We start from the raw sequence: 20,597 nt of genomic DNA on the forward strand, positions 1-20,597 counted from the left end.
GAACCAACAGACATTAAGAGTATTGTAGGCTGGTTGCAAATGAACTTCAGTGCTTTGATGCTGTTCCCTGGTTCCCAGCCTTGGAACTGCTGCAGGGAGATGGGCAGCCAGAAGTGGATGACAATTCTCTGCTTGTCTGATACGGCCACACTCACTCACCTGACAATGCATGCGGTCCTGTAACCCTCCTGCTCCCCTTCCACATTCGTTCTCCTGTCTCAGAAGCTGCTTCACTGACCGCTGGTTTCCTGCTCCCTTCTCATCCTGCTAACTTGCTTTTCCTTTGCAACCTGGTGTCTTGCAGTCCTCTTCTTTGCTAGCTGCTCGACAGAGCTCCTCCGATGTCCCAACTGCTGCGGATCTTGTCAGTGCAATAGAAAAGTTGGTCAAAAGTAAGCTGGTAAGTTTAGTGTTGTGAAAACTGTGTACACAACAGGCCTAATATGACTCTAGGGAAGGGCTTTAAAGTCTGCCTCTTGTTTCTGGTTTCCTTGCTTTCCACCTTCATCTGCTATGCTTTTATTAACCCTATGTGCTCTACTTCTCAGTAGAGTGTCTAATATTTTTCCTCCTCATGTGAGATGAAGCCTACATCTCACGTTGCCAGGTAGGCTCTGCACTGCATAGTCGAAAGGCACTTTTGGAGCGGGCTTTGCAGAGCATGAGCTACTGTGCTGTACTCTTTCTGGGGTCTTGTTGGTATTCAAATATTCTACACAGTGGGATGTTTTGTTTGTTTTGTTTTAAAGCTTGCTCTGAGGCACAGGAGTTTTACTACCCAACAGGCGACTTCGGTCTTCTGGCTTCGCTGAAAAGACCCTCTAAAGAGTAGAACTGCTTGAAGTATCACAGCTGTGCTTTAATTTTACAAAGATTCATGTGTCACTTTTAATCTGCCATGTCAACTCTTTATGACAGGGAGTGGAATAAGCAATAAAAATGCTCTGATTTTAATTTGTTCAAAAATTTCAGTATTGTGTACTCTTTCTATCTGGTCCCATGTCTGTTGGACAAGGAATAAATCCTGTTTCATACCTTGGCTTCTCTTAAGTTTTCCCTGAAACAGTTCAAAATGTTAGTATCAAAGCTAAACCTTTTTCTACGTGTCCCAAGACCTCTAAAATTAGGGAAATGCTTGCTTTGAGCAAGTTTAACTTAATTAACAAGTCAGGATTAAAGCAGGGTTATGATGAGCCTGCAAAGGTTCATTTCCTTACGTATACTGGAAGGATGAGGAGAGTAAAAGCAAATCAAAAAAACCCGCAGTGATCATTAAATTACTGTAACTCTGTGGAAGCAGCTTTATCTAGTGAATCATATCAGAGGGTTTTGGTATTTTCTTGGTTTGAGATGTTGGTACATGAAGATAGTCAGCGTTCATAGGGTGCTTGATAAGGAGTAAGTGGTGAAAGAGCTCTTCGTGACATGGGAAACTGAGAAGGACATTCCCAGAAAATTTACTCAAAATAGTTTTATTCCATCGAGGGACTAACAAATCGAAAAGTATTTCATTAATCCAGTTAGATGTATTTTCGGAGGATATTTTATTTTCCCTTCCCTGCATACAGGCTGTTAGGTCAATTGCAGTTACTTTCCAGGGATTTGGGGGAAACTTTAATTATTGTGGAATGTTACTATGTATCTATCTATTTCTGTTTCATTTTGTGTTTTACTTCACTGCCAAGAATCCCCTTGCAGAGAAACACTGACCACGTGTAGCCTAACAGTGGTTCTGATTGAGACACCAGGATATTTTCAGGTTGTTTTGAAATAATTTGGAAGAGTTTTCTCATCCTGGGGCTACTGGAACATCTTTTTCCATCTTCTAGCAAAAGGACATCTTCTCTGTTTTAATGCTTTTTGGGCAGGGGTCTTATATCAACTCAAAACTGGTTTGGTTGTGTTTCACTAAGTCCTGCAGGAAAATGTTGCTGAATACTCTGCTTGGTTTTAGACTGCAGTGTTGATTGCAGAACTGACTTGAAACAGAAGATAACACTGATGCTGGAGTTCAAGGATAATGTTTATTGTTCTTTGGGGTTTTTTTAGACCCTTGAAGGAGGATCTTACCGAGGAAGCTTAAAAGATGCCACTGGCTGCTTAAATGAAGGAATGACGCCTTCAACTCCCCCACGAAACCTTGAAGAGGAACAAAAAGCCAAAGCAATGAGAGGCAGGATGTAAGTTGTCTTGATGGTTCTTCTTTCTGAAATATGCACCCAAGGAGGACACATAGCTGCACTGAAAGAATACTTTGTAGTTAGTGAATGAGCACGGAACTGGGAGTAAAACTGTGTTCTGCTTGCTTCTGTTTTTTCTTAACCTGTAAAAATACTTTATAAAAGCACTTGCATACCCAGGAAGTTCATCATCACTTTTTAAAATGTACAGCTTTTACCCCAGATAGCAAATATCTGTTGCTGTAAAAGCCTCTGAACAGCTAGACAATTATTACTGAGATGTTTGCCTTGGTAATTACTGCATTGCCAGAGGTGAAATCAGCTCTCAGAGGGAGATACGTGGTTGACCTTGTTAGCTACCTTCAAGGAAAAGAACAGAGAATCCCCCTAGGATTTTTTGAATGAGAGAATATTTTTTTGCCTTAGTTATTAGCAAAGGAAGGGGCAGAATTCAGATGCATTTGTGGTGGAAACATGCCACTGAAGAGAAAGTTCATTTGGGAAGCCCTCATGTTCATGGTAATGGGAGAGGAAAGAAATGGTGACAGCTCATGAAAGTTGTTTTTTAAAACTATCTGTATGCTTCCTTAAATGTAACAAAAATAACACTTGTGCCTTCAAAGCTTATCATGATTAAAGCATTTCTTAAATGCATAGTTCAGCTGAAGAACACAGAGAACTGGAGAAACAGAATCAAGAATTATATGAAAGAGAGCTGAGGTAGCTGTTTTCTTTATACTGCCTCTTATGCTAACAACAGTAACTGCAGTGATCTAATCAAATGGTAGATGGAGGGGAAAAGTAACAGTCCGTATAGGTCTCATTGGAGTGTGGTAAGGTGAGAGGTGGAAGAAGAGCAGCCCATTTGGGAACGATGCCAAGCAGGGAAGGAAACCAAGTCGGGACAACAAGGGAGTAGTTAAGAGTAGAAGAAGAAGTAGGAGCAAAGTGTCACAGGTCTGTGAAAGCCGTCATTTGCTCCTGCTGTTTGTTGTAGAAAGCCAGAGAAGTGATAAAGTGAGGGACTGGATCAACTCCCAGCAGCAGGCAGGGACATGACACTCCTGGATGTGTTTCTGAATGGGAGTTTTCTACTAGACAGCCGTCAGCCTTCGTGCAGGGAACATCTCTGCCCACATCTGTCTCCTAAAAGCTCCTCAATATTGCAAGTTCTTGGGTTTCTCTGGTAGCAGTTCATTAATTAGATAACTGGCAACTAACTTCAGGTTGCAGTTTTAGTGCAGAGACCTCTGCCACTGTAAGCATAAATACAGTAACGCTTTCTCACGTGTGACGCTTCTGGCAGGGGGACTGGCAGCATGTTACGTGTAATTAGTGGCTGCCTCCGTCCAGATTTCCTAAACACCAGGATGTTTAGGAGCACCTGCTAGTGGCTTTCAGCACAAGACATCTGTATCCTCTCCAGCTCCTTTGTGTCTGTGTTCTGTATCTCTGCAACTCGGTGGGTTTAATTCCATAGCCATATGAGGCAGCTGAGCTCCCAACTTGAGCTGTGACCCCCCCATTCCCCAGAAAACAGCAGCTGAATCCTTGCACAGGCATGGGCAGTAGTTTCCTGTGTCTCTGGCAGCACGTGCACGCCAGCAGTTAGCCTTAGTCTTAGGAAACTCCTATTCCATCAGGCTTGATTGCTGCATTTCTGTGAGCAACAAGGCAATAGTCTCACCAAGTAGCATTGTTCAGTATAGATTCAATACATTTACCAAGATATCCAGTTATTCAGACTTATTCAGAAGTAAGGAGGCTCTATCCTTGTTCCAGATCATGCCATTTTAAATACAGCTGTGTAGTCAATACCTGCTGGTGACCAGGGCAGGCACTTTCCAAGCAACTGCCTGCCCTTGCTCCATGTTATCAGATGAGGAGATGAGTGAACTTGAATTTTTGGCAGCATGCATCTTAGAAACCTTAAATCTGGGAGTACTTCTAAGGTCCTGTGTCAGGTAGGCTTCAGAGAACTAATAGAGATGGTCAAGGTTGATTTTTCTGCTTGCTAGAAAGAGGGGAGCTGGGGGAACACTGGTGCTGAGTTTAAGGTAAGCAGTGGAGGTGCAGACCCTGGTTCCTAATAGAGGTGTAAATTTGCAGGTTTAGTCTGTTCACCTGAGAGACACCTGGTCGCTGCACTGTTTTTTAATTCACACCTACCTGCCTGCATGTCCTGCAGCATTACGTGCTACAAGTACCCAGTGTTTCATTTTTAGAGGACGATTTGGCCAGACGGATCCTTGCAGTAACTCAAACCAAAGGAGGGGCAGTGGGCAGGTGGGAGAGGTTCTCCCGCTTCCCTCAGCAGCTCTCTGTGTTCATGGGGAGCAATGCAGACAGAGGTGGTGCGAGCTGGAAAGTAACCTCCCAGCACGCCTCCTCGGGTGGAGGAGACATGGCAAGCCTTTTGCAAGAGCACAGTAGGTCAGCCAGCAAGAGGGGACTGTACAGCATACGCTTGTTCAGGCCACACGCTGCTGCTTTGTAAAAGAGCAGCCTTTTGCCCTGCGCATGTTTACTACCCAGGCACGCAACTTGGCAGGGCACTTCGGAGAGCACAAGCATCTGGCATCACTGCTGCCAGCTCTGTCTTCTGCCAAGGGGGGTGGATTTCACTCTCAAATGAACAAGAAGCTGTTTGACCTCTTCCTGCCACGTGTCTTAAGTATCTCCTCTGCTCTGTCTGAGCAAGGGACATGTTGGGAGTGCAGCGGGAGCAGGATTTGTTTTCTCAGGAACCTCTCGTAACTGAGTCTCTCCTTGCAACGCCAGTCTACTTTTTTTTTTTTTTTTTCCCTCTAGATATTTTCAACCAGGCTTTTATCTTAGGAGTGTTTGCCCTCAGCCCTATCATTTCAAGTGGATCAGTCTGCAGATTGATGTGAATGGAGCGATATTAGACATGAAAGCACTCCTCTATCTTGTTAGCCTTGTTACTGCCATAGCGAACTTGAGCACAGATGGAGTTTATTTGTCATGTGCCAAATCTACGTATTGGCATAATTGAGAGGCAGACTGTCTGCAGCAAGCTGTAACTTTTTGAAATTGTCCTCCAAAGAACATTATGTGATTAGTCAGTTTGACTTACAAAGGAGGGGCTTTTTTTAGCTTGCTGTTGTTTGCATGCATCAGGCCTTCATTAGGTGACTCTCCTACCCAAGGTTATTAGCTCTGAAATCAGTGTAAAGCATTTGGCACCCACACATAGATTACCTAGTCTGAAAGATTGAGCTCTTGGTTATGACAGGAGAGGGGATTTGTTTTCCAAGTGTTTGAAACTTCCAGATTAAGACTTAATAGCTGAATCTTGGGCAGAGCCAGAGGGACTGGGGCAAGCAATCCTCTCCTGCTTGCTGCAGAATGGGTGAGGACACATCTCCATTGCTATTGGGGGGCTGCATGGGGGATGGAGGAAAGTGAGAAAGGGTAGTTCAAAGTACAGGCAGCTGGTTGTGCTGCTGCTCTTACACTATCCTAGAATATGGGGGGGAAGAGGGATAGGGGGAAAGAGTGGTTAAGAGAATTGAAACTACCCTGACCTGAAATGTGAGGGTTTTGTCATTGACATTCCACTGAGCTATAAGTGAGCGAAGAGTGAGTTGTGTTACGTGACCTGGATGATGGTGGGGTTTTATGGAGAGGTAATACGTGGTAAGAGGAGCAAACAGTAACATCAAGGAATATGGTCAAATATGTGTGTGTTCTGTTTTAATTTAGGTTTGTCTTAAATGAGCTGGTACAGACTGAAAAAGACTACGTCAAAGACTTGGGAACTGTTGTGGAGGTGAGCTGAAGCAAACGCTGCTATGCAAAATGTTTTCCCACTAAAAAGCACCGTGCTGACAAGTGACAACAACAAAAAATACAGGATGAGAAACAAACTGCTTTATTTTGCACTCTGCTTCCATGGTCCCCTTCTCATGTTGACAGAAACAAGAAGAAATGCCTTTGGAAACTATTTTTCTTTCCATCTAACAAATGTTGTATTTTAGGTTTCAACTCTAGCGTGCAAAGGTTTTTCTTGGCTACCCAGCTTGTGACAAACTCTTTCTGCTATAATGCAGCCTTGACGGCGGTGGTGGAGAATAACTTATGCTCCTACCACTTATTTCTTGCTTTTCTTGCTGTCATATTGAGTAATGGTAACATGTACTTTATTTGAGTTTGCACCTGGACTAAAGTCCTGTGTCTGAGCACCTTTCCAGAAGCTGGGTTTGGATCTGTGCTGAGGTGCGTGTGTGGCCCGTGTATTATTGTTTTGCAAAAAAAACCTTGAGAAAAAGTAGAGTTTGGGATTTTTTCTGTTAAAAACCAGTCATAGTTTTTTAAGCTTCAACTTGTAAAGACCTGGCTGATCCCTAGGGATCACCTGTCAGAGCCAACTCACACGCAGGGTCCAGTTTTTTTCACAGCAAGGAGGCACGTGATTGAAATGGGCTTTCAGCAATGCTTTTGGCATTCACTAGTCCAAGGAGAATTATCAGCCCATCTAACAGTGATTTTCAACAGCTTCCAAACTTGAAGACCTTTGTGTTATCTTCTGTTTACATCATGCACCACTGGCAAACCTGACAGGGCTGCAGCGTTCCAAAGGCTTGTAAAGAAACTCTCAGGAGATGTGAGAAATCGTATTCATGTGACTCTTCAAACTTACTGCTTGGCTTTGTGCTCCCACAAAATACTTATGGTGATGAATGGAAGAACTCTGTACAGAGTCTGGCTTCTTCCTTTTACCAGAGAAGCCAAGAGCTTGATAAACTGCTTTTGTTTAAGGTTTATCTTCTAATTGCACTTGTCACTTCAATGACATCTAATAACGGTTTCTGTAAGTATTGTAGATATTCAGAATAAATCCTTTAAAGTTTTCTTTTAAGCAAACTATGTAATTGTAAGTATCTAGGTGGGTTTCTGGTTTTAAATTGTACAAAAGGTATTTTAAGCGTTTTCAGTTTAAAAATACTGACATTAAACTTTTGCTGCTTTGAAAAAAAAAGAGTGTAATTATTCTCCCCTTTCAAATGAACCTTTTGCTAATTGCTGATCATTAATCCTAAAGGGCTTCATGAAGAGGATGGAAGAAAAAGGAGTTTCTGAAGATATGAAAGGGAAAGACAAGATAGTATTTGGCAATATTCACCAGATCTATGACTGGCACAAAGAGTAAGTTTTTCATTTTGTTCCTTTTTAAGCACCTTTCTAAACCGCTCGTCCATAAAGGATTGGGGTATATGGTGTCTGTATGTCTAAGCTGCTTTTAATTGAACATCAGCAGGTCATTCAGGGCTGAACTTCCAAAGGACGTTGCCTCACTTTAAATGGTCTCTGTTGGTTTGTAAGTGCTGCTTAGTAACTTCACAAATCATCGCTACCTTGAATCCTGAGAACATGTTCTGATTCATGTGCTTTTAGCCACAGTTTCACCATACACTAGATCCTGATACAGGGCTTTGTCTGCCCGATCAGAACCAGCACAACTGCATGACGCAAAGCATCGGTCCTACATAAACTCCTTTTTCCCAGTGAAAAACTTTGATGGGCTGTAGCTTTGCACTGCCTGGCTTCATGGGAGGGTGTTTGTTGTGCTGACTCTCACAGATACAGCTTTATGTTGGCTCAAACACTGTGGCAGGAGTGCTGGTCAGCGTGACAGAAATGTTGTTGCACACAAGAGAGTCTGCTCTGTGTCAGTGCTGTGCTGCCAACGGCTCCGCCATTCCTTGCTGAGGAGTCACAACAAGAGGCTCTGTTGGAGATACCATTGTGGTCCATCCACAGCTCCTGAGCTACTGCTCATACGCAGTCCCAGAGTGGCTCCCAGAGAGGTGCTGCTTGTGGGGTACTTGCTGGATCCCCAGGAAAGCTACTGAGGCTGCCATAATTGTGTTTCTTGGGTCACAGCTGTAGACTCAATCCATTCCAATGATGAGCAGTAGCAATGCTGGAATGTCATGGTTTCCTTCCTGTGTCTTGTGGTTCTTAGCAACATGAACATCTTCACATGCAGCTGTCAGGATCAAGAAGGCTGACCATACCAGTAGTATTTGGCTAGTAGGGTGATAAAATGCAAATACTTTCAAGATACTTCTCACGTAAAAGCTCTGACAGGCTTTGGCCTGTTGCTGCTTTTGACTCTGAGTTAGGAACTCTGTTCCATGAAAATCTTACTCTGCCCTCATACAAGTCGCTTTTGAAACGCTGCTGGAAACATGAGGCTTATTTTAAACCCTGGGCTGTTTCTGCTGTAACTTTGTGAACAGCAATGTCTTGCTTATGGACAATATGATCATCATTTCAACTCTGCCACTCAGAAATACTCTACAGCTCTGGCTAACTAGAATTTGAGCATGTGTGTGCAGTCTTGAGCAATGGACACCGGGCTGGATCTTCCTTCAGCTCTGGACATTTCCCTTATGCAGGAAACAAGGTGCCCTTCCCATTACGTGTCCTACAGGATGCTTATCTCATGGCCTGGGCCTGTTGTTATGTTCTGATAGATCCCGTTGTGTGCACAAAACAAAAAATGTCAGAAAAAGCTTCACCATATATTAAATTGATACCAGCAATGGCGTGTTTTTACCAGTGCCATTCATTGTTTAAGTGTGATGATAGTTTTCTGTAACACACAGGGAGGTATTCCCTATTTTTAGTTCTGCATATCTGGGTCAAGAAGTCTATTTAAATGCAGATAAATTTAACATTTATAGAGGATTAAGTTATGGAAGCAGCTGTATCTGATGGTAGCAATCGGTCTGTTTAGTTGGAACAGCTATCCAATGTGCATCTTTTTTTGAGGTTCTGGGATTTCTTGGGACCAGACCATTGCAAGCATGTCCTCTCACCAAATCTGACTACTATAGCAAATCCGTGGAGGCATTTGAGACAGAAATCCTGCAGTGAAAAAGAGGAAGATCACGGAAAGGGAGACTGTCAGGATTTGCCTACCGGTTAGAAAAAACTACCTGTATTAGTAAAGTTTAGTTTAGCTGCTTTTACCTCATTTTTAGACATCCTAGTATATTCTTGGTAAGAGCATTCAAGCTAGAACAAATGACCTCCCCAAAGCTGCAGGTCAAAATAGAGACAGTGTTTATGAATTACTATTACTATTATGAGTTACGGTATATTACTAACAGTAATATACTGAAAAACAGCTACACCTAGAACATACTAAAACCACCAACAAAAACGTGTTGATTTGTTTATTCAAGTGGAAACTTCTGCATCTCTTTCACGTTGACCAGTACTCCAAATCTGCTCATGCAACTGAGAACTCCTGGTAAAGCTTCAGTTGAGTTTTCACAAGCGTTTTGGTATATGGAAAAGTTTTACTTTGGGAGTTCTCAGTGAAGGAAAGCAACTCTTGCAATTAGATAGTAATTGGCACTTTTTAAAAATTGAAACCACTGTAATAGTAAAGAAGAGAAGATAGTTTGCAAGACAAGACCTCCATATTTCACAGCTCTCATCTAATGTTTTAGAAATGCCACCATTAAGGGCTGAAGCCAAGCTTACCTTTCCATTTATTATTGAATACTATAGCTAAAATTGCACCGATATATCTGAAGGATTACTAGTTTGCTGCTGAGATGACTTAAAGAAGTGTTCTGAAATGTTGATATCCTTTCTTTCAGCTTTTTCCTGGCTGAACTGGAAAAATGTCTTCAAGAACCTGACCGTTTAGCACAGCTTTTTATTAAGCATGTAAGTTTTATTTTGTTACCTATCTCTAGTATAATCGTTATTTAGGGTGTGATGACTCCTTTCTGAAAACACCTACTTGTGTCAACTTGATACTTTTACATGTCTAAACTTAATTTAAATGTAAAGTAGCCTTATAGTTGTGCATCTTCAGTGAGCAGCTGGATTGAACTAAAGCATTAATCATTGCCTTCTTCAGACTTCTTATTTGGGGGCAAAACTGGTGTGGCCAAGGACATCTGCCAACATATAATTATGGCAGGTAGTTGCCAACTGCTGTGATTGACATGTTCGTGTGATATTAGCTACAGCAGAACACTAGAGCAAATTTCAGACCCACCAGTTTGGGGATGACATCTCTAACTGGCTACCCCTATGGAAACCTCCCTTTGCCTAAGGTGCAGAAGTGGAGAACAGACCCAGTTATCAATTTACTTCCCTACTTCAGCAAACTACTAAGCCTTTGATTAACCTAAAAATAAGGAAGACCAAGCAGAACATCATAGCAACTTTCTGCCAACTTTTAATAGCGAGACAGAATGGTGGCCACTATCTCACCAGACTGCTGTGCATCTTGCTTTCACAGGAGCGGCGATTACACATGTATGTGGTATATTGCCAAAACAAGCCACGATCTGAATATATAGTAGCTGAGTATGAGGCATACTTTGAGGTAAGCATGGCTCATTGTACATTACTCGTTACTGCTACATACAACTGTGAGTCCTAGTCAAGTAGACTATTCTGTGACCTGTGGCATTTGTCTAAAACAAATTCTAGAAGATTCTTATAGTGCACATGATGCCTTAGTCTCTGCTACAAGGAAAAAAAGCTACTTCATTTATTTCAAATTCTCATGTTGTTAATTTCTAATAAAGATTTAATCCAGTACTAACTGTCTGTGGCCCTCAAAGTGCTGCAACTGCATTGATTTCTGTCCAAAATAAAATAAGACTTTTAAATCTGTAGTCTACAAACAGGGGAGGAGGTAAAAGTCGTTGGAGCTGGGTGGTGCCTCTCATAAATTCCCAATAACATTGTCTGTTTCAAGGGGTCTAGACACATTTAGATATTAGTGTGAAAGAAGCTTGTTTAACAAGGGAAAGATGTTTCATTTCACCCAAGGGCATGAGGCATGCACTGCAGGACTTGTTTGTGAGCTAATCCCCGCTGCAGTGGAAAGAGCCGTCTCCAGACCTTGCAGTCCTGCTTGGTCAGCTCAAAGGGGGAAGGGATCCTGTGCTTTCCAATGCCTTCCAGCTCGGTCATGACTTTTACCCAGTCCTTGCCTAAATAGGATACGCCAGATTTTTAAATCCTCTCAAATTCCCTCTTGCAAACAAAAGATTAAGAACAGACCAACTTTCTGTGGAAATAAGCCTCTGCCGAGACATTTTATCATGTTCTCTGTCTTACTCTGTGATTGTTTGCAATTGTTTTTAATCCTCGATTTTTAGGAGGTTCAACAGGAAATAAGCCAACGGCTAACCATCAGTGACTTTTTGATCAAACCCATTCAAAGAATAACTAAATATCAGCTTCTTCTCAAGGTGAGTGGAAGGATGCGGTTTGGACTAAACTGTAGTCTGCATCTTGCATTAGATGCTGTTATTTTAACTCAGCCTTAGTTTTAACTGAGGAATAACTTCATGAAATTAAGAGGGAAGAGGAGTCTGCTTATACTTGGGCATACAATGACAGAGTCCCCTGGAAAATATCCAGAGAGCAGGAGGGCCACATCTGTGGGATTAGTTTGCAATTGTTGATAATCAAAAGATTTATTTTTTTATTTAATATTGGAATTTTTTTATAGAAGACTAAACTTCAAATAGGAATTTTCTTCCTCTGAAGTTTCAGAGCAAACTTTCATTCAATTTTTTAAAACTGCAATAAAGATGCACAAGTGTGTTAATAAAGCCTGTCTTTGGTGCTGAACGGCATGCTTCTAGTAAATGCTATAGCCTCCATTTCTGAATATCTCTCTTCAAATTAGCATAAGAAACTTATTTCCAGAATATTCTGAAGTCTTAAAATTTGGGGAGCTCACCGCAATTTTTTTCCCAAGAAGTCTGACCACTCTGGTTTCTGCTGACTTATCCACAATGCCAATTACTCAGCATTTCTGAAAATTCATCCCTAGGGGTCTGAAGCTAATATCTAAAATTAGGCATGTCTGAACCCTACCCTGTAATCTCCAGCAGTACCGGGGCTCTGAGCTGGTTTCTTCTCTTTTTTGAACTAGTCTCAAGCAGGCTGCCATCACAGTTTGGTAATTGCACGCTAGCAAAGAGACAGCAGCGTGTTCCCTGAAATGCCAAAAGGAAAAGAAAAATCTTCAAGTGTGTGTGGTCTTGTGGCTTAAGACAGGGACCAAGTAAGCATTCCCAAGAGCTAATCCCAGCTTTGTCTTTTTCCTATGATGTTTTCAGCAACCATCCACACCCCTTTTCCGTATCTATAAAGTGGTTATAACATTCAGCAACCTCTGAGGATGAATTTATTAAATATTAGCAAGTTCCTTCTCAGAAGATCACATGCTTAATATGCTTATGCTTTTTCTTTTTCAAACTGGCATCTTTTGTCTTCTCTTTCTGAAATGCCTTAATGCAAACTTTTCTGCTTTCTCCAGGACTTCCTGAGGTATAGTGAAAAAGCTGGTCTGGAATGCTCTGATATAGAGGTACGTTTTCATGTCCTGGACAATAGTGCTATGTTAACTAATGGCACTTTATACAGAGGAAGGAAAACCCCAGTATTCCTTTGACAGTAGTTGAAGATCCTGCTGGTATTCTAAATGTGGTATTTCTCTTAGCTTAATTCAGAAGTAAAAGATGAAGGCACAGTCCTGCATTGTAGGTGCACCATCCTCTTTTAGACCTTACCATACATCTTCAGTGCATGAGGGCCTCACCATGAATAACTGCTAGCAGTGATCGCGCTATTGAAGTTCATTATTTGACACTTTGCTTTTAGGAACCCTCTGATTCTCTTGTAATAATACAACATCCTTTTTCCTTAACAGAAAGCAGTTGAATTAATGTGCCTTGTACCGAAACGTTGCAATGATATGATGAACCTGGGTCGCCTCCAAGGCTTTGAGGTATGCACTGGCTTTCTGCTTATAGTAACAACCAGGCGCGGAAAAGTATTTTATCTTTCTGTGATTGTCTGTACAATCTGCCCTACTCCAGGCTGTTCATCTAGTGCTTGTTCTTCTCCAATGCTGATCTGCATGCTTTGGTGAGGTTTCGAAGGTGGGGGGTGACATACTTCTCACTCTAAACTTGTGACAATCTATCTATTGTTTCTTCAAAATGTAAGGTCTGTAAAAGCTTCTGCAAGTTTGAATTACACTTCTTATAAAATAAGTGGTGAACCAGACTGCTTTGCCTGTTAGTAAGGTTACCTAGCATTAACATGTTAACAGCTCCCTCTGAGTTTGGCAACATCCAGGAGGGGATTTGTGAGTTATAACCCCACAGGTTACAGCTTGTGGTTTGTAACTAAGCCAATGTAGACTTTGGCAGTCCTGGAGAGATGTCTTATCTCCAAAATGAAGTCAAGGTTGTCTTACCATCTTATGCATTGTAGCATTCCTGCAAACAGGTAGGTCCTGGTTTTTTGCACCTTCAGAGGTATTGTGTCACTGCCTACTGGCTTAGGGGGTGTTGGAGAGCTCATGACTAGAGGGAATCCAAGGCACTACAATAACAAACTACATAATTGGAACGGTGGTTGAAATTAAGTACAAAGGACTTTACTTGAGTCCTCTTGCTTGTAGTTTTATAAGCACAATCAGTGGCAATGAGGACAAAGGAAACCGATGTTATTTTCCTTAAACTGAGCTCTTGATTTACAAGATTGCTGCTCTGATAACTTAGAGGGGATATGTCTCACATGAATTCAGTGCTTCTTGGAAAACTTGGACTGCACGAAACATAGAAGATCGTCTCGTGGGATCACGGTGGGTCGGGGTTTGTAATGTTGGTGCCTTGTCTGCTTCTCAGGGCAAGCTGACAGCTCAAGGCAAGCTGCTGCAGCAGGACACCTTCTACGTGACAGAGCAGGATTCTGGAGTTCAGTCTCGACCAAAGGAGCGTAGGGTATTTCTCTTCGAGCAAATAGTTATCTTCAGCGAACTCCTTAGAAAAGGATCTTTAACGCCAGGCTACATGTTCAAGAAAAGCATAAAGGTAAGAAATACAGAGGGAGAGGCATATTGTGTTTGATGGTCACGTAAGGAAATCTTACCAATTTTCTATACTGTGAGACTGAACCATTCTGTCATATGTGGACAACAATTTGCAGAAAACATTTGCATTTACCTGTCAGTGGATCAGAAGCCGTTTAAGACCGTCTCTAAATAAACTACTGGGCATCTAAATTTACTGGGTAATTTTTACAAGGAACAACGTGGGGGCAGGTCCTCTGTCATTCACAGTTCCAAGTTAACAAATATCACTAAAAAGCCTGCAGTAGAAGACAGAACTATTTCAAAAACAAAGAGAAACACACACAGTTCTAAAAATGCAGCTATGAGGAATTATAAAACCAGTTAAACTATAAAGAAAGTTTTAAGAAATTAATTTTGGTTTTAAATAATCTTTCCAGATTATGGGGCTGGGACTAAAAGTAAAAGCTGAAAGTAACCAGGGAAAATACTTATTTATTTGTTTGTTTAAGGGCTTTCATGCTTGTTTAAAAAATGCAAACTTAACCTTTGAAATGGTAAGTGAAGGTGAATGAGTGCTACCCCTTTCCTGCTAGAACAGCCTTTGCTGTGCCTGCAGAAAGAGCAAAGTCACCGGTTCCTTTGAATGTCGTGATCATTCAAAGCTGAGAAACCAGTCTGGGATTGATTTCCTTTTCAAAGATACAGCTTAAAAAAAGATGTGGGAGAATGCATTGTGTTTGCTCTAAATTTTGAATGGTACATTAATATGAAACAGCAGAGAACAATATCAGGTGAAATAATGCATATTAACCATGTATAACTAACAAATCTATGATAACTAGCATATTTACTGAAATGAGGGCATCTTCTTGGCTGACAGAAACTGCAGCATTTACTGAAAAGCCTATATCCATTTGCAAGTCAGTGTATTTCATAGTTTTCAACCAAATAATAAGCTATAAAGGAAAAAGCTGAAGTGTACAAATAAACAATCATCTTGATTTAGATATTCAGCTTTGATTTTATCTTATTGCTGATTTAAATTATTATTAAAGTTGGGGATGGAAATAACATGAATCATTTTTACTTCAGCTTATTGTATGTATAACAATGAGGCTTTTATCTGCAGGAAACAATTCCTGAATTGTATATTGTAGATAAAGAGAGAAAAATAAATCTCTCCTAATGTCAATAAAATTAGCTTGCCTCAAGGGTATGAGTTGCTTTTCTAGTTAAACAGCCTATGAAAGTAATGCTGTTCCCACTGCCTGAGTTTAAAATTTTTGTGTGATAATTTTCCAGTCTCTCTTTTCTTCCATTTGGCAAACAGCTCATTCTCCTGTTGAGTGCCTACAGCAAGTGTGGGATCCCCCGTGGCTCCATGTGTATCTCTCCCACCACAGCATGGAGTCTGTGTGCCAGCAGCTCTCACACCCTCCCTCCCAGCCCCTGCTTCAGCTTCTGGCTGCTTTTGCATTTCTCTCATGCTTTCCCACAGAGATGAGCTGTGGCCCACAGTGGAGCAGGACCATTCCCTATAGCAGGACCATTCCCCACCTCTCTGTGCTACAGGCATCCTCACCTTGCAGTGGAGCCTCAACCTGAGCTGGGTTATTCCCTGGTGAGAGGCACTTTGTCCAAAAGTAGCACATAAACTGGCTGCCTCATCACCTGTCTTTCATAACCCTGCCCTAAAAGTGGGCATCCAGAAATTGCATCTGGTCTGAGTTCATGAGCCAGAGTTTGAGGAGGCTTTACGCTGTCAGCTAGGACCAAGCTTCTTTGACCTTGGTTCGAGTGCTGATAAGATCCTGCTGGGCAGGTTGAACCCATCTTTACAGCAGTTGCCAGGACTGACTAGCTCTCTTTGGCTAGCTTTGATACCATGTGCAGTCATGGTTGTCCGGTTCTCTGGAAGACACTCCCTGAGAGATGTTGGCTGTTTCCCTGATGGTCACATCCTCCTACACAGCAGAAGGACCTAGCCAGCATCGGAGATCCCATTTCTTTGTGTCACAGCCACTGCTGAGCACTGAGGTCTCTCTGTTAAGAGTAAGAAGTGCATATGACTTCAAATGCAGCCGTTGTGGTCTGTCAGGGAGATGAGGCTCCCAAATAGTTTTCTCCAAGATCTGTCACACTCAAACTGTCATAGAAGCTTCAGCACGATGTCCTACATTAGCAAAGAACCTTTCTTAGGCAGTGAGGTAGTTAGCGTTCAGAAATTGCACATCCCTTCTTGGATACTTCTCAGCTGGATACCTTTCAGACTCTCAAAATACCTAAGTGGATAGCCTTGGCAAATGCATCTCCCTGAGACACAAATAGGAGGTTAGGGACTCTGACCTACAAGTCTTTTTCCTGCAGTCATACCAGGATTGACTTGCTTGCTTTGGCTATCAGCCAGAGGAGCAAGAGCTCAGAACAAGAGGAGGAGCACTGTCCAGGCTCACTATCTGTCCCTTTCCTTGTCCCCATGTCAGAGGAGTTCCTGCATGTCCCTCTAACTTCACAGGGACCCCCAGAAGAGAAGGAAGAGGCTCCTTCCTTCTTGCAGTTTGAATGCTGGACGGTATTTAGATGTGGAATGGATCTCTCCATACCTTGACAGTTATTCAGAGCAATTGGAGATAGACATCTTCTAGAGAGGCATTATTGCCTTAGTCTTCAGAGCTGTCTACTTTTGACATGAAGACTCTCTCTCTCTCTCTTTTTTTGAAAGGCTATGCCAACCTATTCTTGTTTACTATCGTAGCTATAAGTAGCTCAGGAAAAGTTAAAGTTATGGGTACACTTACACAGAAGCCTCAGAAGGTCAGGACAGCAGCCGAAATTGCCATCCATGCGATTTCCAGAAAGAGTATCTGTTACTACAGTCAAGTGAAGTGATTGCACACAGATGACTGTAATCTGCTAGAAATAAGAAGATCTGTTGGAGCATCAGGGGAGAATGCTCTTTTTTTTTGGTATATCCCTGTGCACAGTCCATTCCATTTCTAAAATACTCTGATGACTGAGACTTTCTTTCCCATGGAGGATAAGAAATATAAACACTTACTTAAATTGGAGGAATGATAGACTTCATTAACATCTTAATAGGAACATTTTAACTCTATTTACGGGTTACAATAAATTTTTAGCACATCAGTCAGGTCTATGTTACCTTAAAATAGAAGTTGTAATTCAAGACTAGGCAGGCAGATGTCTGGTGCATCTGTCAGAGCTTTATTAAGCATCATATTTAAGCTTAAGATTTGTCTGCCTAAATCTAGATGAGGCAAATTCTTCTGATTGTGATCTGACAGTCTGTTATTGGATTCAATAATTTCCAGGAACTTTTCACAAAGATTTTATTCTGGATCTTGAGTAATGTTAACTCATGCTCCATGTAACACATGCTTACCTTGGCTTGTTTCAGATGAACTACCTTATCATTGAAGAAAACGTGGACAATGATCCCTGCAAGTTTGCTCTAATGAGCCGGGAAACATCAGAGAGAGTAATTTTACAGGCAGCTAATCCAGAAATTCAACAAGCTTGGGTACAGGACATCAACCAGGTCCTGGACACGCAAAGAGACTTCCTAAATGGTATGTACATGGTCTTCACTCTGTTTCCCAAACTGTGACACTAAATGGGTTTTAGAATATTTCTGTCTTTGTTCCCTTTATGAAAAAACATTCAGCAACTTCTTTTCATAAGGAAAATCCTGAGGACAAAACTAGAGCCCAGTCTGCCTGTCATTAAGCACTGGGTCAAGTGGTATCCACAGACTACATGGGAAAGAGTCCTTATAATTTACAGCTGGTCTTTGAAAAGAGACCACCTCAGTGCCACTTTACAGAGGTCTCTGTCCTGCCTGCCAGGTCTGCCTGGTGGGAAGGTGAGGAATGGGAGAAGAACCAGGCAAGCCTGATCTGAACTGCTCTGTGGCCCTGGAACCCATCCTGAGAAGCCACTGGAGCCCCATCTTGCGTTAAAGACTGCAGGTCATGCTGGCCTGGCTCCATTAGCAGCATCTCATGGACTGGTTTTGGCAGCCTACTGCCTTCCTGCTTAACCAGGTGGTGGGTCCCTGCACAGTTGCCGTGCGTATATCAGTTAGGTTCATGTTCAGGTCTCAAGTCCCTCCATCACTGATGTGCCTTTGGTGGTACTTCTGTGCAAGATCCTTTAAAAATGCTGGGGTTTGCAGGGCTGTATCGCCTGGTGCTTTCCATTTGACAGGGAGACTTTAAATCTAATCCCTTCCCAAGACCGTGTCAAAGCCACATTGCCGTTGTATCTACACAGTATCTCCCACTTACTCAGAGCGAGGCTTATCCACAAGAACCTCCTATTCAACATCACCGTGTGCTACAAGCTGAGGACATGAGGTGGGACAAAGGCTGCCTCGCCATCCACCCTCTTACAGGTCCAAACTCTGCGGGGCAGCAGCTGCTTTCAACCAAAACCAAAAGAGAGGGCAAGGAAACATCTGGGCTTGTTTCTCCTAGGAACCATGGGAGGTGTGCATGAACAGGGGCCTTTCCAAAATGTCAGTTTTGCTTTAGGAACAGATTTGGGGTGGTTCGAAATAATATTTCAAATTAAAGCTGTGTTTCTAAAAAAAACAGACAAACACACACACGATCAACAGAAGTGTGTATTTTGAAAATATAGAGGAATCAAAATCAGTTAACAATTTTGGCTTGTTCTTGCTCATGACTGGATGAGGGGAAGCAAAGGAACCAGGACTAGAGGCAAAATCTAAAAATAGTATCTCTCTTGTTTGTTTGGAAGCAACAAAGTGGGAATCATTTCTTTGGATGCTTCCAAAATTGTTTTGCACTATTCATTTCAAAACAGCTTTTTTTTATGGGGCTTATATTAGAAAAGAGTTCTATATTTAAAGACTTAATATATGCTCAATAATGAAACTTATTTGCTTGAATCAAAATGTTTTGGCTTGGCACAGTCTGTTAGCTTTTTTGATTTTCGGGTTTTGGCATTTGGTTTTGTGGATTTTTTTGCTGCAAAATCTGAAGAGGCTCTTTCAGTTCACATCAAAACAAAGGTTCCCTTTTCTTCAACGTGGAGGTTTTTAAAATTTTGATTTAGCTTAATTTTACTTTTCAGAAGTTAACTGGGAAAGGGTTACATGCAAAAGCTGTTAGTGACATTTCAGAAACTATGGCTGAGCTGAGAAAGGAAACAGTGTTTCACCTGTGATTCCAAAACTTGATATTGAGTTTTCATGACTTGGAATAGAAAGGGCCTCATACAACCACAGTAAAATGATTCCTTAAATACATTGGTGAGGTGAGTAGTCTAAGTTCTCCAGTTTGACCAGTTGGTACCAAAACTTGCCAGTTTTCTGTCTGTGCAGTTGGCTTTGAATGAGGGATTATTGGAATATAAGTAAGTTCTACCAAAGGTTGGCTGCAGAAATTTTTTTTTTAACCTTGTGAGAACTCCACAGTGAGAACTCCACAGAGACTACTGCAGGGGTTTTCTGTCCCTTCCACATCTTTCTTACTCATTGTTTTATTTTTGATGTGTTCACTCTTATCCTCTAAACACTTGCTGCCCTCTGAGCCCCTTTTTCTACTGAAGCATCTTCACAGCCCCTATTTAGCCTATCTTCTGTGAGGCCAGCAAGGAATTTGATGGGTTAGGAACATAATCGTCAGTATCTCTGAAGCTAGAGGTAAAAATAGATTTATATTAAAACACAGGCTTAAGGATTTACTTTAAACCTATAAATAAGATCCAAGAAAATGGTATTGTATCCAGTAGAGCCTGTCCAGTCCAGAACAATTTAAGTGGCTTTTAGGATGTAATCTTATTGAGGCTGACTAATCTTTAAATATGTTCTTTAGCTTTGCATTTCATTAAAGTGGATGTTTTCTGTCTTTAAAATAATATTAAATCCACACTGAGCCAATGCTGCGTAAACTTAATAACAAAATATTCCCTGGGAGTTCTTGCCCAAGCTGTCTCTGATTTTCTGTCTTCAGCAGGGAAGCCCTGAAGAGTATGGGGCTATGTACAGAGCATAGTATTTGCATTCACAGTTCAGAAATGTAAAACTTGTTGCAATTACACTGTAATATTCAAGCTTTTTATATTTTTCCTTGGAAAAGCAAAAGCTGCTAAGCTTGAGAAACAGACTGTGCACGAGATGATTGGCTATAGTGACCGTTCTTTCATTTTGCTTTAGCAAGCAAGCTGCATAGAAAATATGTCATTGATGGATATTTTTCATAAGCAAAATGCCATTGATCTATACCTTTTTTTAATCGTGTTTTGTGACATTTTTGAGAGAGAAAGAGAGAGCACGCAAGTACATGGACACTGATTTTTGCCAGTAGCTCATAAGAATACTAACAGATGTTGAACAGGAGGCTGGAAGCCAGGCATCACTGTGATAGTTAATGGTGGAATTAGTAGTCACAAGTGGACACTCAACTAAATACCCTTTAAAAGCACTGAGTAGGATAGATTGTTTTGAGACAGATTGATAAGTATTCATTCAGATCTTACTGCTAAAGACC

General features: G+C 41.5%; 1 protein-coding gene across 1 annotated transcript in view; it reads left to right on the forward strand.

Annotated features, from left to right (window-relative positions):
* The window catches only part of LOC104832625 (kalirin-like), an 81,094-nt gene that overhangs the window by 25,520 nt on the left and 34,977 nt on the right, over positions 1-20,597 (forward strand). The window contains exons 4-13 of the mRNA XM_010568893.1: positions 2,050-2,180; positions 5,907-5,973; positions 7,246-7,349; positions 9,821-9,890; positions 10,474-10,560; positions 11,345-11,437; positions 12,517-12,567; positions 12,910-12,987; positions 13,895-14,080; positions 17,480-17,651. Of these exons, the coding sequence (XP_010567195.1) occupies positions 2,050-2,180; positions 5,907-5,973; positions 7,246-7,349; positions 9,821-9,890; positions 10,474-10,560; positions 11,345-11,437; positions 12,517-12,567; positions 12,910-12,987; positions 13,895-14,080; positions 17,480-17,651 (1,039 nt within the window). The remainder of the gene's footprint in view (positions 1-2,049; positions 2,181-5,906; positions 5,974-7,245; positions 7,350-9,820; positions 9,891-10,473; positions 10,561-11,344; positions 11,438-12,516; positions 12,568-12,909; positions 12,988-13,894; positions 14,081-17,479; positions 17,652-20,597) is intronic.

This window comes from Haliaeetus leucocephalus, unplaced genomic scaffold, assembly GCF_000737465.1.
Source record: "Haliaeetus leucocephalus isolate CR32 unplaced genomic scaffold, Haliaeetus_leucocephalus-4.0 Scaffold1, whole genome shotgun sequence".
Lineage (NCBI taxonomy): Eukaryota > Metazoa > Chordata > Aves > Accipitriformes > Accipitridae > Haliaeetus > Haliaeetus leucocephalus.